Here is a 15,854-nt window from a genome sequence, read left to right as displayed (position 1 = left end):
TGCAGAACCAGAAGGGGAACCAGCCGCTCAATCAGAGGCTTCCGGGGCACCTCCATGCTATTGGTCATCAGGTTCTGCCCGTTGGCCCGCCTCCGGTCAAACCAAACCCCAATCACATCGCAGCACGGACTAATGTCCCGCCCCCCCCTCCGCCTCCCCCCCCTCCCCCGCCTCCCTCCATGCCGGCCCCAGGTTCAGCCATGGCCGTGTTGAGGCGGGGCCCCCCGAGCCCTGCTGCCCCCCCCCGCCTTCATCCCACCCCCCCCAGCACTTCCACCTGCTCCACAGACCAACGGCCTAGCCTTCCCTCCCCCTCCGGCTCCCATCAGCCACCCTGTCTACAGCACCGGGTTGAAGCAGGCGCTGAAGGAGAGGTTTCCCAGCCCGCCGCGGGACCTCCCCTCTCCAAATGAACTCGAGGAGTCCCCCCCGCCTGCCCCTGCGCCGACACCCCCACCTCCCCCTCCACCCCCACCTCCTCCCCCCCAGCAGTTCCCAGTGCCGGCCCACTTCCCACCTCCTCCTGCACCCAAAACCTTCACCCCAGGGTTTGTCCCTCATGCTACCCCCAAACCTGTCTCACCTGTCTTCCCTTTCCCTCCTGCCCCACCTCCTGCCTGCCTGGGTGGCCCCACCCCCCCGCCACCTCCCCCTCCTCCCCCACCTGCACCCTTCAAGAAGCAGTTCAGCCTCCAAAACTCTGGCCCTCCACCTCCGACTTTCCCCAAGCAGCACAGCCTGTCTAAACAAACAGGGGCTCCTGCTCTCTCTCTGGTGAAGCAGCTGGCCAGTCAGTTTCCGGGAGCTTCCTCCCCAGCAGCCAATCACACGGAGAGCCCCAAAGCCCCCCTCTCCCCCCCTGCAGTCAAAACCAAACCAAGATGGCAGCCAGGAGGCAGCCAGCAGCTTCAGTCTCCAGAGTTCCCTCCTCCTCCTCCGGACGGCAGCGCTGGCTTCCCTCCAGCCCCCCCTCCTGCTCCTCCTGCTCCTCCTCCAGCCTCTGTCACAGGCCCCACTCCACCACCTCCTCCCCTCCCTCCTGGAAACATGGGCTCCCCGTTGAAGAGTACACCCTTTGGGTCCTCCAACTTCGGAGGGAAGAAGCCCCCTCCCGCCCCGCAGAGAAACCCCAGCGCCACCCCCTACGAGGAGTCCAGGAGGAACCTGCTCAGCAAGTTTGCGCCCCAGAACACTGGCCCTCCTTCCTCCCCCTGCCCTGCCTCCCCCTCCAAGGACCCTTCATCTGGACCACCTGCTCCCCCAAAACCAGGCAAGCTCAACATGGCCAACCTGCCCTTGGGGCTGCAGTCCAAAGTGAACCAGGTGAAGCAAACGGGCGGGGACTACCCTACCCCCCCGCCTGCCTGCGCCTACTTCCCCCCTCCTCCTCCGCCCTCTGATCTCTTCCCCCCCCCCCCCGCCTCCTCCTCCTCCACCTCCTCCTCCACCACCCGGTAGTGACTCCCACAGCGGAGCACCTCCTCGAGTTGCCGTGGTGAACCCCCAGCCCCAGGCCCCGCCTCCTCCTCCGCCTGTGCCTCTTCTCAGCAACTCAACATGGGGAAAGAGCTTACTGAAAAAGACTCCTCCACCGACACTTGCCCGGCGCAGCAACACGACCCCGGAGCCCCCCAGCCTCTCCTCACCCCCACCCACCTCCCCAAAGGGCGGCTCAGGCCAGCCCAACTTCATGGATGACCTCCACCGGACGCTGAAGCGAAAGTCGGTGGGACGCCAGGGCTCTCTGAGCTCGGCCGGCCTGATGGGGAAGGCGGAGCCCGTGGGGACAATGGACGACATGGCGCTGCCCCCCCCGCCCCCCGAGCTGCTCCTGGACCAAGGCACGCAGAGCAACGGAGGAAACGGGGGCTACATGTCCGGAAACATCTCAGGCTATGCAACGCTACGACGAGGACCCCCACCTGCGCCCCCCAAACGGGGGGACATGACCAAACTTACTTGAGAGAGTTGGACTTGGAGAACAGGACAATAAAGAGACGGATGAATAGACAATGAGATGAATATGGAAGCTCCTGCATTGCTCTTGGATCACGATGATAAACATATGACTGTAAATACTGAAACCCAAACCAGACCATGGTCCATTAGTGTTTATGTTTGGCAATCTGGATGGGTGGGGTTTACATGTAAAACTAGAGCAGGCAAGTTTGACATCGCTGAAAAGTAACTGTTATTTTTCTGCGATTAGTCTAAACTCTCTGGAAGACATTGTTTGGGAGACCCCGCCCATCTTGTTCCCCAAGCAGATTTAAACACTAATAATAATTGTGCAAATATTACTGGAACCAGGTCTGAGCCAAACCATGTTATCCGCTTCTTTGCCATACGGTTGTGCCGCGTAAAAAAATAAAAACCCACATCAGGATGTTTCTGCTCGGTACTGCATGGACTTCATGTGAGAACAAGCGGTAACAAAACACGAGGCTGTTCCGGTGTGTGTGCACGAGTGAGAGCGAGAAACTGGACACGCATACATGCACGGTGTACGGCGAGGAAGTAGTTAGTGGCGGTCTCGTGGAGCAGGGACGGTCTGCTTTATATAAAATTATTTAATGATCGATAAATGGAAGGATTTTTTGTTAATATAAGCTGGTCAGCAAAGTGGAGAGAAACAAAGGAATGTATATGGGAAGGTGTGTGTCAACATAAGGTCAACAAGGCAGGAATACAAATACATTTCTAGACTGTGTTCAGAAGGAGCCTTATCCCCAAAGTCTTGCACAGAGGTCAAAGCAGAAAGGAGATTTCTTCCAAAGGTTCAGCAGAGTCTGGACTGTGCAACCGGAAAGAAAAAATAAACTGCTTTTTTTATTTAACAAAGGAGGTGGGGGCGGCTGTGGTGGTGTATCTTCGTCTACCATGTCTCGTGCGTTGGCTTGATTTCGGACCGTACCCTACAGTTTCTGTACAGCTGCTACTCCGTTAGTCTCCGCCCTCTTCTACAGGCAACAGGAAGTAGAATGTACAGGTTGGATTCAGACATGTCAAGTATACTCCACACACCCAGTTGAAAAAATTAATATTTGTCTGGTTGATGTACAGAGCGTTAAATCATGATAACAGAAATCATCTGAGCGGCATAGCACTGAATGTCGCTCTGTGTCGTATCTCGTGTCTTCATGGTGCCGGTGGTGCGCGGGGACTCGAGGCCTACAGAGTGGATATTAAAGGGTTTACATTTCTTGCAGCAATGCCTTTACTTTCAGGGTGCTTGTGCTGTGTTTCAAGGAACTCGTCATCAACACGTCCCTGTGTGCCAGCATGACATATCATTAATATTTCAGACTGTTTAAACTGGTTTTGAATTGGCTCGAGTGTGGAAATGTGTGCTTGGAGTGATTTCCACACAAGGCCCTTTTTATCATGCTATTATTTTGTCCTGCAAATCATTTCCTATAACTGCGTATCATTGTCTTTTAAGCAGGATGTGTGCTACAGTACAGTATGTAAGTTATTGATGTACTGTTGATGTGGGGCCAAGTGAAATGAAGAAAAACGGTTGCAGATGTGATCGTCTTGCATATAAACTGAAAATCACAATATAAATGTTCAAACCAGACCTCAATCTGTGTCAGAGTCCTACTTTGTTCAAATGATCCAGAAGATCTGTTTAGGTGACTTAAAGGGTCCTCATGGTTCATGTTTTTATTTTGTGCCTCGACTCGACTGACATGTTTGCATGCTTTAATGTTCAAAAACTGCTTTGGGAACTTTGTGAGGATTGCCTTTGCAGACCATTTACTTGCACCAAAACCTATAGAACACACAGAGAAAACCCGAAAAATAATAACGGGGCCCCTTTAATGTAATGCATTAAAGAACCATGATTTCAAATGGGAGGAGAACAGTCTTTCGGCTCCATCTAGTGGTCTTATCATGCAAGACAAAAACGACACAAACACATTTTAGCAGCTATGAACTATTACCTCCAACAGTCAGGAATCATTAAGTAGAATCCCACAATTGAATAATAATAATAAGGGACAACAATCTCGGTTTGCAAATTCAGTTTTTACTTCCAGTTTGTCTTCTTATCAGCACTTAAGTGTTTCCAGAGTGAGCTGAAGTCTCACACCAGGTAGTTGGTGAACGTGTCGCCTCGAGGCTGGACGTCTACCGTCTCTTTTGGGAGGGAGCGAGCAGGCAGGACGGGTGGAGGAGATGGGACTGTTGACAGATATAAGGTTAGTTAAACACTCTGAATACAGCCCTTGTAAATATATTTTTGAAATATTCAATGTGGCCATGTGAAAACCATTATAGTAAATCTAATTGAAACACTATTTAAAGTTGAAATGCTCTTACCTTGATTTTCAAATGGGATGTTGAACTGTTGTCCCCCTCTTGAGAACAGCTGTGAATCAACATAATATTGTTGCTTATATTGATTAGAAAGCTCCACTTTCTCACCTTTTATTAAGAGTTTGGCTTCATTTATTAAAAATGCTGTTCTATTTTCATAGAAAACCTTCAACTAGACTTTCATTGTCCACTTTAATATAGGTTTATAAGTTATATGACTTGCTATGGCTTAAAATGGATGAATTAGTGTCAAAGTCAGCTCTACTTTCCCCCGCTTTAGTCCTCACCTCCTCACTGGACTCAGAGCTGGAGCTGGAGAAAGAGTCACGGCCACATTTGAGAGACACCACCTGGGTGGAGTCGGCCGACACTCGAAGCCGACTGGAGCAGGAGAAGGTCGGCTGCAGTGAAGGAGGAAAGAGCGGTATATTTGTCACAAGGAAGAACAGATCTGATCATCAGCACACTCTGTCCCAGTAAATCAGTGCCAACTCAAACAGTGGGCTGCAGCAGTCTGTCAACATGTGTCCTTCCCAGAGATAAGAGTATTGTACAAGTACACATTAACATTCAACAATCGTATAAGTGCAGGACATATGTTTTATTTGCTTTTTGCCGTTTGTTGCGGTCTCTTTTTGTGCAGCAATCTAAAACAAACCATAATAAGATCCCCGACATTGAATATCTCACCACAAAGAATCCGGGTCTGAAGGCACATGTCTGGGGGTCGTGCCTTGAAGCCTTCACACACTGCGTCTCTTTAATGCCAAGCACCATCTGCAGGTCTACGGTGTTCAGGCCCATGGGAATCACCTGGCATGTGATATTTGTTATAATGAAGATAAAACAAAGTACTACCTCTATTCTGTAAATAGCCACTGCAATTATTTCCGGCAACAACAATTCAAAAATGACCACAGAAACTGTGCTGACCTTTGTGACGGAGCCTCGAGTCACCCGGTAAAGATGGCTGACGGCGTACACAGAGTTGACCCTGGCTAGAGCGGCTGTGAGCCCCCTGTCTGCCATGGCCCCCAGCTCAGAGTCATACAGAGGGACTGCTGCGTAGATGTGGAGAAAGTCTGTCACTGAGTCTCCTCATGAAGTGCTGCAGACGGAGATCCACTCACCTGAGCATCGCACAGCCTGCAGCAGCGCCAACAGAAGCACGTAGGACTTCATCTCCAAAACTTAAAACCTGTCTTTAATTTTCTGACTTCTAAATATATCCAGATTTTTTTCTAGCATCCCTACGCGCCTCCTTTTACCCTCAATAACCTTTCAAATGAACTCCCTCCCCTTCTCTGTCACGCCTCTTTCACTCAATACCTACTAACCTTTGTTCAGCAGTATCGATCCCAGGGTGATGTCCTGAATTAGGAGGGCACTGTGATTCAGATTCAGCAGACACAAACTTGAATTGTTTACATAAGGGTCCCCCCTTTTATATGAAAAGAGGATTTTAGAACTACGAAAAACCTTACCTTACCCAGTTAGGTCAGATGGCTCAGAGAGACCGGCATGCATGTAATTATTACAAAACTGGAACTGTAAGCTTAGTTCTAGCCAGGGGAGGATAGTTTAAACATCTTTTTGGATAAGGATCCTCCCCCTCATATACAAATGAGTTTTTTTAGAAATAAAAGTTTTTACATGAAGGTGTTCGTGGCGCAATTGTAGGACATACTCTGAGCTATTGTTGGTGTTTGCTAGATTTTGTCACAAAAAGAAAATGTGAGAAAAACAAGTCATAGTGCAAACAGTCAGTGATCCAACACTGCTCAGGTAAGCTGAGGCTTGGGTTCGATCGAGTTTTCAAAATCTCCAACCCAAAGTTGAGAATGAGTTTATCAAATGAAAGGTTTGTCTCTCAGGTCAGAAGACTGACCGTGAGACCGCAGGTTGTGGGTTCAAGGCTTTTCAGGTGCAGTTATCTTTAAGGTCCACAAACCCAGATGAGCAGGTCATAAGCTCTACGAAACAATTTTGACTCAGGACAGATGGTGCAGAGGGATATGTGACAGGTCAGAAGACCTGAGGTTGTGTGTTCGAATCCTGTTCAATGCTCAGTGATTTTTAAAGAGCTTTACTCAAAGTGAAGAGGATAAATGCGCCCAGAGAACAGGTCTTCATGTACATGAGTCTGTGGCTATCTGGGTTTGTTCTCGGCACTTAGGCGCCTTAGTGCGCACTGAGGCGCCTATCTGCCGAGAACAGATCCGCTGCTTATCATGTGCGGGGTTCGAGTCTCCTAGAGGCAAGGTAGCTAATAAAATAGGTCCAAAATAGAGAAATAAAATAGGCCAACAAAATAGATGAAAAGTAGAATAAATAGAGTTCCCAGATAGGATAGGTGACCAACTAGAAAAGCATAGAGAAATACGTGTAATGTAAACATTGAGCTCAATTAGGGGATACAATAAATTAGTCTTTTCTTGTCTAGATACTTGACTCTGACCGTTTGCACTATGACTATGTAATGAGTTTACCAAATGAAAGGTTTGTCTCAGGTCAGATGGCTCAGAGGGAGAGAAGACTGACCGTGAGACTGCAGGTTGTGGGTTCAAGGCTTTTCAGGTGCAGTTGTCTTGGATGAGACGACAACTCATGATCTGCCCATTATTTGTATCTGTCTACGAAAATACTCGCATCTCATACTTAAGTAAAAGTAATAATCCAGCAGCGTGTGGAAATAAGTCAGTTTAGGAAGGCACAACATGTTTATTTAAAGAAGTCACACTTAACTATGTAATTATTAAAAAGTAACAATAGTAGTCACAACATTTTTTTAAAGTTACACTTGAAAAAAGTCAGTATAGTTTGTCTTGAAAATAAGTAAAGTATATAAAATACATTTCATAAAAAAGTACGTCAGAGTAAATGTAATAAAGGTCGTATGTCATCTTTTTTAAATGTTATACTATGACTTTTTTATATTTCTCTACATGCTGTACTATGACTGTTTACATCTTATATTAAACAAACTATACTACATCTTTATTTCTAACAACTATACCATTACTTTTTATTCCATAAATTCCATACTATGACGTTTAAAAGTTGTATTAGATCTAACATATTAGATCAGGGATGGGCAACTTTGATGGTGGTGGGGGCCACATAATTGATGTACTGGCCTCCAGGGGGCCGCGGATTCACTTGGAACACACACACACACACACACACACACACACACACACACACACACACACACACACACACACACACACACACACACACACACACACACACACACACACACACACACACACACACACACACACACACACACACACACACACACACACACACACACACACACACACACACACACACACACACACAAATTCCATGTATTGTATGTAATTATTATCCAATTAAGTCTGATATTTACATTGACATTTTACAATCTTTCAGCTGAAATTATGAATGAAAAGCGTATAGTAATCATAGATAACACGGCAGGGTCCGTGACAGTTTGTTTTCATCTGATTTCAAATAAACAAATTCTTGGTTTTTAGAATATTAAACTTGTTTCGCCAAATTCAGATGATAAACATAACTTTTACGCTTGTAAAGGCATAATTACAAACGGTAATTTAACGTCACAGCAGGCATAACACACCACAGATTATTTTGCGGTATTCAAAATCATGTACGCAGCTTGCGACGTAACTAGGAGTCTAGTGGACGGTATCAGTATTTCTTTTACCCATCCCTGTATTAGATAGTGTTTATTATTTAATACATTTATTTGAACCCTATTTTGTAGTCAGGTAGTGGACCTACAGTCCTTGACTCTAACCTCTAAGCTATTTTGTCTCACAAACTTTCTCGGTGAATCCCAGACTGAAGTATGTGTCATTCACTAGGAAGTGCTAGGGCTGTGTGTTTTGAGGCTCAATCATGAGATGGAGATGTCAAATATGCAAAGAAACATCCAACTCTCTCAGGTCAAACGGCTCAGGGTGATAAGAATGATGGTTGGTAGTCCAGAGGTTCTTGGTTCGAGTCTTGTGCGTTCCAGATAGATTTTAAGGTGTCTTCACCTTAAGGAAGAAGTCAAATACAAGTAAAAGCCAGGACTTCTCATCTGCTCCAATGGCTCACGGAGATAGAACACCAGAGGGTGTTGGTTCAAGCCTTGTGCGTTCCAGATAGATTTTGTGCATGTTTAAGGAGAGTTAGTATCCTTCGGGGGTGAGTCGAGGATACCAATAGGAAGCTTCCTTAATTAAGAAAGTTAGGGGGGGAGTGAATAGGATACCAATAGGATACTAACTTCCTTAACTTCCTTAATTAGGAAGGTTAGTATGAAGAAAGTTAGTATCCTATTCACTCCCCCCGAACTTTCTTCATACTAACCTTCCTAATTAAGGAAGTTAGTATCCTATTGGTATCCTAGCTTCCTTAATTAAGAAAGTTAGTATCCTATTCACTCCCCCCCGAAGGGGGGGCAGTGAATAGGATACTAACTTTCTTCATACTAACTTTCTCAATTAAGGAAGTTAGTATCCCTTCGGGGGGAGTGAATCCTATTCGGGGGGAACAATAGCATACCAACTGTAAACATGCACAACATCAATCTAGAACGCACAAGACTTGAACCAACACCCTCTGGTGTACCAACCATTGTTCTATCTCCGTGAGCCATTGGAGCAGATGAGAAGTCCTGGCTTTTACTTGTATTTGACTTCTTCCTTAAGGTGAAGACACCTTAAAATCTATCTGGAACGCACAAGATTCGAACCAAGAACCTCTGGACTACCAACCGTCATTCTTATCACCCTGAGCCGTTTGACCTGAGGGAGTTGGATGTTCCTTTGCATATTTGACATCTCCATCTCATGATTGAGCCTCAAAACACACAGCCCTAGCACTTCCTAGTGAATGACACATACTTCAGTCTGGGATTCACCGAGAAAGTTTGTGAGACAAAATAGCTTAGAGGTTAGAGTCAAGGACTGTAGGTCCACTACCTGACTACAAAATAGGGTTCAAATCTCACACAGGCATGATCAAATAGATGCAGGAATAAATTAACAAAATAATATAGGAATAAATTATCAAAAAAATACAGGAATAAATAAATGCAGAAATACATACAAATAATAAATGAACACTAATAAATATATTAAATAATACATTTTATTATAATTATTACATTTATTATTATATATATCATTATTTATTCCTGTGTTTATTTATTATTAAATAATACATAAACACAGGAATAAATGTATTACATAATAAATAAACACTATCTAATATGTTGTGAAAAACTTTTAAAAGTCATAGTATGGAATTTCTGGAATAAAAAGCAATGGTATAGTTGTTAGAAATAATACAAAGTATACTGACCTTTGTCAAGTGTAACTTTAAAAAAATGTTGTGACTACTATTGTTACTTTTTAATAATTACATAGTTAAGTGTGACTTCTTTAAATAAACATGTTGTGCTTTACTAAACTGACTTATTTCCACACGCTGCTGTATTATTACTTTTACTTAAGTATGAGATGCGAGTATTTTCGTAGACAGATACAAATAATGGGCAGATCATGAGTTGTCGTCTCATCCAAGACAACTGCACCTGAAAAGCCTTGAACCCACAACCTGCAGTCTCACGGTCAGTCTTCTCTCCCTCTGAGCCATCTGACCTGAGAGACAAACCTTTCATTTGGTAAACTCATTACATAGTCATAGTGCAAACGGTCAGAGTCAAGTATCTCGACAAGAAAAAACTAATTTATCTTATCCCCTAATTGAGCTCAATGTTTACATTACATGTATTTCTCTATGCTTTTCTAGTTGGTCACCTATCCTATCTTGGAACTCTATTTATTCTACTTTTCATCTATTTTGTTGGCCTATTTTATTTCTCTATTTTGGACCTGTTTTATTAGCTACCTTGCCTCTAGGAGACTCGAACCCCGCACATGATAAGCAGCGGATCTGTTCTCGGCAGATAGGCGCCTCAGTGCGCACTAAGGCGCCTATGTGCCGAGAACAAACCCTGATAGCCACCAACTCATGTACATGAAGACCTGTTCTCTGGGCGCATTTATCCTCTTCACTTTGAGTAAAGCTCTTTAAAAATCACTGAGCATCGAACAGGATTCGAACACACAACCTCAGGTATTCTGACGCGTCACATATCCCTCTGCACCATCTGTCATTAGTCAAAATTGTTTCGTAGAGCTTATGACCTGCTCATTTGGCTTTTTGGACCTTAAAGATGACGATGTCGATTTTTAATGAAAGACGCAACAAAATAATCGAAAAAAATATGTTATGCCATAATAAGGCATGGTATAGTGTGTAGACACCAGGCGTGGTATTTTATTCAGTTAAAAATGACCGAAAAGTCATAATATAGCATGTTGAAAAAAATGACAACAAGTCATAACCCTCACCAATGTCGGAGAAATGCTAAAAGAAAACATCGTACAGTATGTCGAAAATATCATAAATAGTCATAGTATAGTACCGTAAGTTCTTCAGGATCTCCAGAAGCCACCGTCTTCATTGATGTCAGATGAATGTCCTCGCAGTCCTGTGAGGAGAAGAGAAGAAAAAGACACCAGGAAGTCAGTATGTCGAAAATATCAGAAAAACCTTCTGGTTTAGTGTGTCAAAAAATCCAGGAAAAACAACATAGTATAGTATGTCCAAAATGTAAATACAAATAGCATAGTATACTATGACTATGTTGGAAATGGTCATAGTGTAGTATGTTGGAAATATCAGAAAAGTCATAGTATAGTGCAGTGGCGTAGGCAGATATCAAAGAGTGGGTGGGCCCAGCCCGTTCAAGACCACACATACTTAATAGGCGCATTCACACTGCGGTACTTTTCCCACAAAGGTTCATGCGAACTTAGTTCATGCGAACTCTTTAGTTCGCATGAACTAAGATCGCGTTCACACCAGAAAAAGTCCCTGGGGGAGGATTAGGCAAATGAAGCCGCTGACGTCACTTCTTCTTCTTCTGCTTTGGGTTTACTGGCAGGCCGCAACCCACTTCACGGCGTATACTGCCGCCCAAAGTCCCCGGAGTTGGGGAAGGCTTCAGTAGAAGCTGCTGGGAGTCCCAGCAGCTTCTACTGAAGCCTTCCGAGTAAATCGCCAGAACGCCGACACCTCCTCATCTCCACCGCTCCCATGTTTTATTTTGTGTTGCCATAAGTTAGTCTCTCTGCGTTTCTGCGCTGGGCTAATGCTAATGCTAATAATGCTAATGCGAGGATAATGAAATGGCGGCTTCACAAAACTCTTTGGGAGTTTTACGGGGCGTGGTTTGCAATCCGCCCAGCCAATCAGAAATATAGCTCTTTTCTCAAAAAAGAGCTATATTTCTGCTCTCTAGCAGGGACTTTCGAGGGGGTAAAAAGGTTCGCATGAACTACTTTTAGTACCGGCTCTTTTTGGTGTGAACGCGATCATGAACTAAGTTCGCATGAACCTTTGTGGGAAAAGTACCGCAGTGTGAACGCGGCTAATATGTCCTCAAACGCATGTTAACTGAAATAAGCCAGTCAGAATGGACCTCCTTGAGTTCTCCGATTGGTTGGTTTTGTGGCACATTTGTAACGCTGTGCCAACTCGAGCGAGCACACGGTGGAGAGGTTGAGCGAGAGGGAGAGAGAGCGCGTGCTTGTGCGGTCTGCTTGTGCGCGGAGCAGGAGTTTGTGAGAGGGCTTGGAGTAAATTGTGCTTGCAAAATATATTTTTCTGTGCTCAACATTTTTAAATTGCGCGCTCAATAACATTTTCTATGCTCAAAATGTTTCATTGCGTGCTCAGGATAGAGGCACAAAAATAACGCCATAGACGAGAGCCCGAAGTACACGATTCATTCAAGGGAAAATGTCAGTGTCTTATTGAGTCGAGCACCTCCACGAGTGATGGGAAGGTGATGCCCGCTGTCTCCTTTCTCTTTAGCTGCTGCACAAACACTTTGTGTTCTGCAACTTCCACACAGATGGGAAAGTGTGTGCGGGCAGGCTGAATTCATTCATTGTCCCCAAAGGCAGACCGAGGCAACAATGCAGCAGCGGCTCTCATAAACCCGTATGTGTCCGCCTTAAAACGAGTGTCCAGTTCCATAATCTGCCTGTCAAGCACACGATTCAAAATGTTGTGTAGGTCCTTCACAGGGGAGGCTTTGCCCAGCGTAGATTCACTTTGCCAATCGCCAAGCTCTCCAAGCAACCTCCTCTTTCGACCCAGTGACGTCCCAGTGAAGGACGTCGTGTTTTTTTATCAAATCATCTTCAGTGTCACAAGTTCAATGAAGTCAGCTTCTGTTTTCCTCAATGTAGTATAGTTTTCCTCAGGACCCTCGATTAGATCGATGCAATCTGTGACCGTTGTAGTGGAACATTGCAGGCCTTTTGTTGCCTCGTCGCTAATTTCAAACAGCCTGTTGAACATGACGAGAATAAACACACATGTATTTGTGATGAGTAAAGAAGCAGCAATTTGCAGTATCTCATTCTGGATATCGGGGCTTGTAAGTTTCCCGTTCACCGGCAGGTTGTCCAGTCGCCGTTTTATTTCTGGGTCATAGTGAGAGATCATAAATCTATCGATTAGATTTATGATTCGGAAATGATAAAAGTAGGGTAGACATGTGGATATTATCCGGCTGAACAAAATGTGCATTTATCAAAAAGGTTGGTTTCCCACAGATCTTATTTCGAGCTATTTTCCAAGATCCTATGGAGAAATCTCATGGCCTTTTTGTCGAGGGAAGTCATGCGCAGATTACTTCCGGCTTTTAGGACGCGTCACTGCACAACTCTATATCTGCATTTGTAAAGAAGTAAGATACAATGATTTTTGAAAAATAAAAAAGTATTGAAAGTCAATTTACAATACGCTACATTCACTGGCTGCTACGACAGATTTTCCAGATCATTTTCCAGCTACGCGTGTGGTATAGGTATAGTACAGTAAGTACTTCATTGATGCCAGGTGAATGTCCTCGCAGTCCTGTGGGGAGAAAATAAGAAGAAGACACCATGAAGTCAGTATAGTAGGTACTGACTATAGAATGAAAATATCAGAAAAGACGACATAGTATATATGAAACAAGTTGTATAGTAGGTCAAAATGAACATACAAAAAGTAGATTAATAGAATTATGTATAGTATGCCTCTACTTATTAAATAATTATAGACCCATCTCTACATAGTCAGTTCTGGCCAAGGTTCTTGAAAGCCCAGTGAGTGAGCAGGTAAAGGAGTTTTTAAGTAACAATGACATCCTATGAAAACATCAGTCAGGCTTCAGAAAGCAACAGAGCAGCATCACTGCCACGATGAAAGTGGTGAAAGATATTGCTAATATCTTGGACAAAAAGCAGAGTTGAGCAGCTCTGTTTATTGATCTTTCCAAAGTGTTCGATACCGTCGATCCTCATATCTTGAAGCAGAGGCTGGCCAGTATTGGCATATCCAGCCATGCAGTGGGTGGTTTGTGAACTGCTCTCTGAAAGGTCCCAATGGGTTCAGTTTAATGGGCTGTCTTCTGAGTGGTTAAACATCACTAATGGTGTTCCTCAAGGTTCTGTTTTAGGTCCACTTTTATTCTCCATCTCCATTTTATTGACCCAACAGCTTAGGTCAAAATGTGGATGGAGCAACATTACATTTTTATGCTGATGATACCGTGATGTACTGTGCAGGTCCCTCCATTAGGGAGGCTGCTGTTAAATTACAGGCTGTTTTTAATATTATTCAGACGCAGCTCCCTGAGCTTAAGCTTATTTAAAATGTTGATCAAACTAAGGTAATGCTATTTTCGAAAGCCAAAAAGACACCGGAGACCACTTTGGATATTGTTACTACGCAATGAAAAATACTTGAAGTTGTTGCCTGTTATAAATACCTAGGTATCTGGCTTGATGGTTGCCTCTCTTTTAAACTTCAGGTCAATAACCTGCTTAGAAAGCTGAGGGTTAGGCTAGGGTTCTTCTACAGGAACAAGTCCTGTTTCTCACTTGAGGCCAGGAAAAGGCTCTGTGACCTTTTGACCTGTGCTGGACTATGGTGACCTGGTCTATATGAATGCACCAACCTGATCAAGTTAGATGCCGCCTCTCACAGTGCACGGACATTTGCTACTAACTGTAAAGTATTAACTTATCACTGTACCCTGTATGCCAGGGCAGGTTTAACTTCACTCACTGTACGGAGGCTCGGTCACTGGTACATGTTCATCTACAAAGCCATGTTAGGTAAACTACCATCTTCCATCTGCTGTCTGATCACACGGAGAGTTGAAAGTAGCTATTTTGTTAAATGTGCTAAGTGCTAGGACTGACTTAGGGAAAAAGCTTTTATGTGCGCAGCTCCACTAACTTGGAACAGTCTGCAAAAAGAATGGAAACTGAGCAATTTGGTTCCACTGTATGTTTTTAAAGCTTGGATAGATGCTATGCAATCTGATACTGTTGGTACCTGTACATGTCGTTAGCTATGCACATTGTAACCCTGTAACTATGCTGTATGATGTCCTTTTGTTTTTCTGTTGTTTTATATTTTTATGTCTTCATGTGTAACCGAATTGCTGCATGTCTCCCTTGAAAAAGAGATCGATGATCTCAATGGGATTCACCTGGTTAAATAAAGGTTTGAAATTAAAAAATGAGCTCCCCCTTGACCAGTTGTGATTGAAACACATCAATAATCATGTATATATAAATATATATATATATATATATATATATATATATATATATATACGATTCTGAAATGGTCCATTATGCATAAGGAGTACTTAAGTATATTTTGATGCAGGAGATAACAAAGTCATTTTAAAATGTGGTAGTGCTACTTATAGCATGTGCAGTTAGTGACCACCAGGTGGAGCATTATGAATTAAAACTGCACCCTAACACCACTGCAGACAGAGTATAACTGCTGCTAAACATACAACAACAACACAAATGGATTAAATACCTCGACAAACCATGTGTAAGCTAGAGAAAATGTATTAAGAGATTCATGTATGAAGTGATGTGTGTACATTATCAGAGCCTGTAAACCGGAAGTGCTCATCCACTGACAGCTACAGTAGCGAAAATATCACACAGTCCATTAAAAAAAAGTATGAAATGTCATGGTACTTCTCACAGTATTTTATTATTTCGAAGTGACCATGACTCGGGTGAATTTGACAATGAGCGGTTTGTTTATTCTGCCGGACTGTAGCAACTGTACCGGCGTTAGCATAGCTGTAAGCTAACACAGCGGGGACGTGTTTGTTTGCTTGTATTTTTCGCGTATGTGTTAGATTGCTTATTTGTTAAGTTTGTGTGGACGTTTGGCCATTGACTGACCTTTTAAATCACAGGAAAGTCTAGTTATCGCTGTGTATTCCCTCCAGTCACTCTTCCGTGTGCATCTCGTGAGCTGGCGAAGTTGTTGTGAGCTGTTGCCATTGCGTCATCCGTATCGGTCAGCTGACCTTGGCTATGTAGCGTCTCTCATAGATATATATAAACACTAGATGGCTCATGGGA

General features: G+C 43.9%; 2 protein-coding genes across 3 annotated transcripts in view; one reads left to right on the top strand and one right to left on the bottom strand.

Moving 5' to 3' along the window:
* LOC117456202 (ras-associated and pleckstrin homology domains-containing protein 1-like) overlaps positions 1-3,586 on the top strand; it is a 36,950-nt gene extending 33,364 nt beyond the window's left edge. The window contains 1 exon segment of the mRNA XM_071205027.1: positions 215-3,586. Within this exon segment, the coding sequence (XP_071061128.1) occupies positions 215-1,458 (1,244 nt within the window). The 3' untranslated portion in view covers positions 1,459-3,586.
* Positions 3,587-4,013: 427 nt separating this feature from the next.
* Positions 4,014-5,600, bottom strand: LOC117459820 (secreted phosphoprotein 24-like). Of its 2 annotated transcripts, none has more exons than XM_034100967.1 (6): positions 5,454-5,600; positions 5,257-5,381; positions 5,014-5,136; positions 4,611-4,724; positions 4,327-4,375; positions 4,014-4,188 (listed from the first exon to the last, which is right to left on the bottom strand). In XM_034100967.1, the coding sequence occupies exons 1-6, from the start codon at positions 5,503-5,505 to the stop codon at positions 4,091-4,093; spliced, it is 561 nt and encodes a 186-aa protein (XP_033956858.1). In that variant the 5' UTR covers positions 5,506-5,600; the 3' UTR covers positions 4,014-4,090. The 2 variants fall into 2 exon arrangements, with proteins under 2 accessions (XP_033956858.1, XP_033956849.1); XM_034100958.2 differs by having other exon boundaries at positions 5,257-5,384; positions 5,454-5,598.
* Positions 5,601-15,854: the final 10,254 nt, after the last annotated feature.

The sequence above is a fragment of the Pseudochaenichthys georgianus genome, chromosome 2 (assembly GCF_902827115.2).
Source record: "Pseudochaenichthys georgianus chromosome 2, fPseGeo1.2, whole genome shotgun sequence".
Lineage (NCBI taxonomy): Eukaryota > Metazoa > Chordata > Actinopteri > Perciformes > Channichthyidae > Pseudochaenichthys > Pseudochaenichthys georgianus.
Note: the sequence above shows the minus strand (reverse complement) of the source record. Positions and strands in the feature narration are given on the sequence as shown.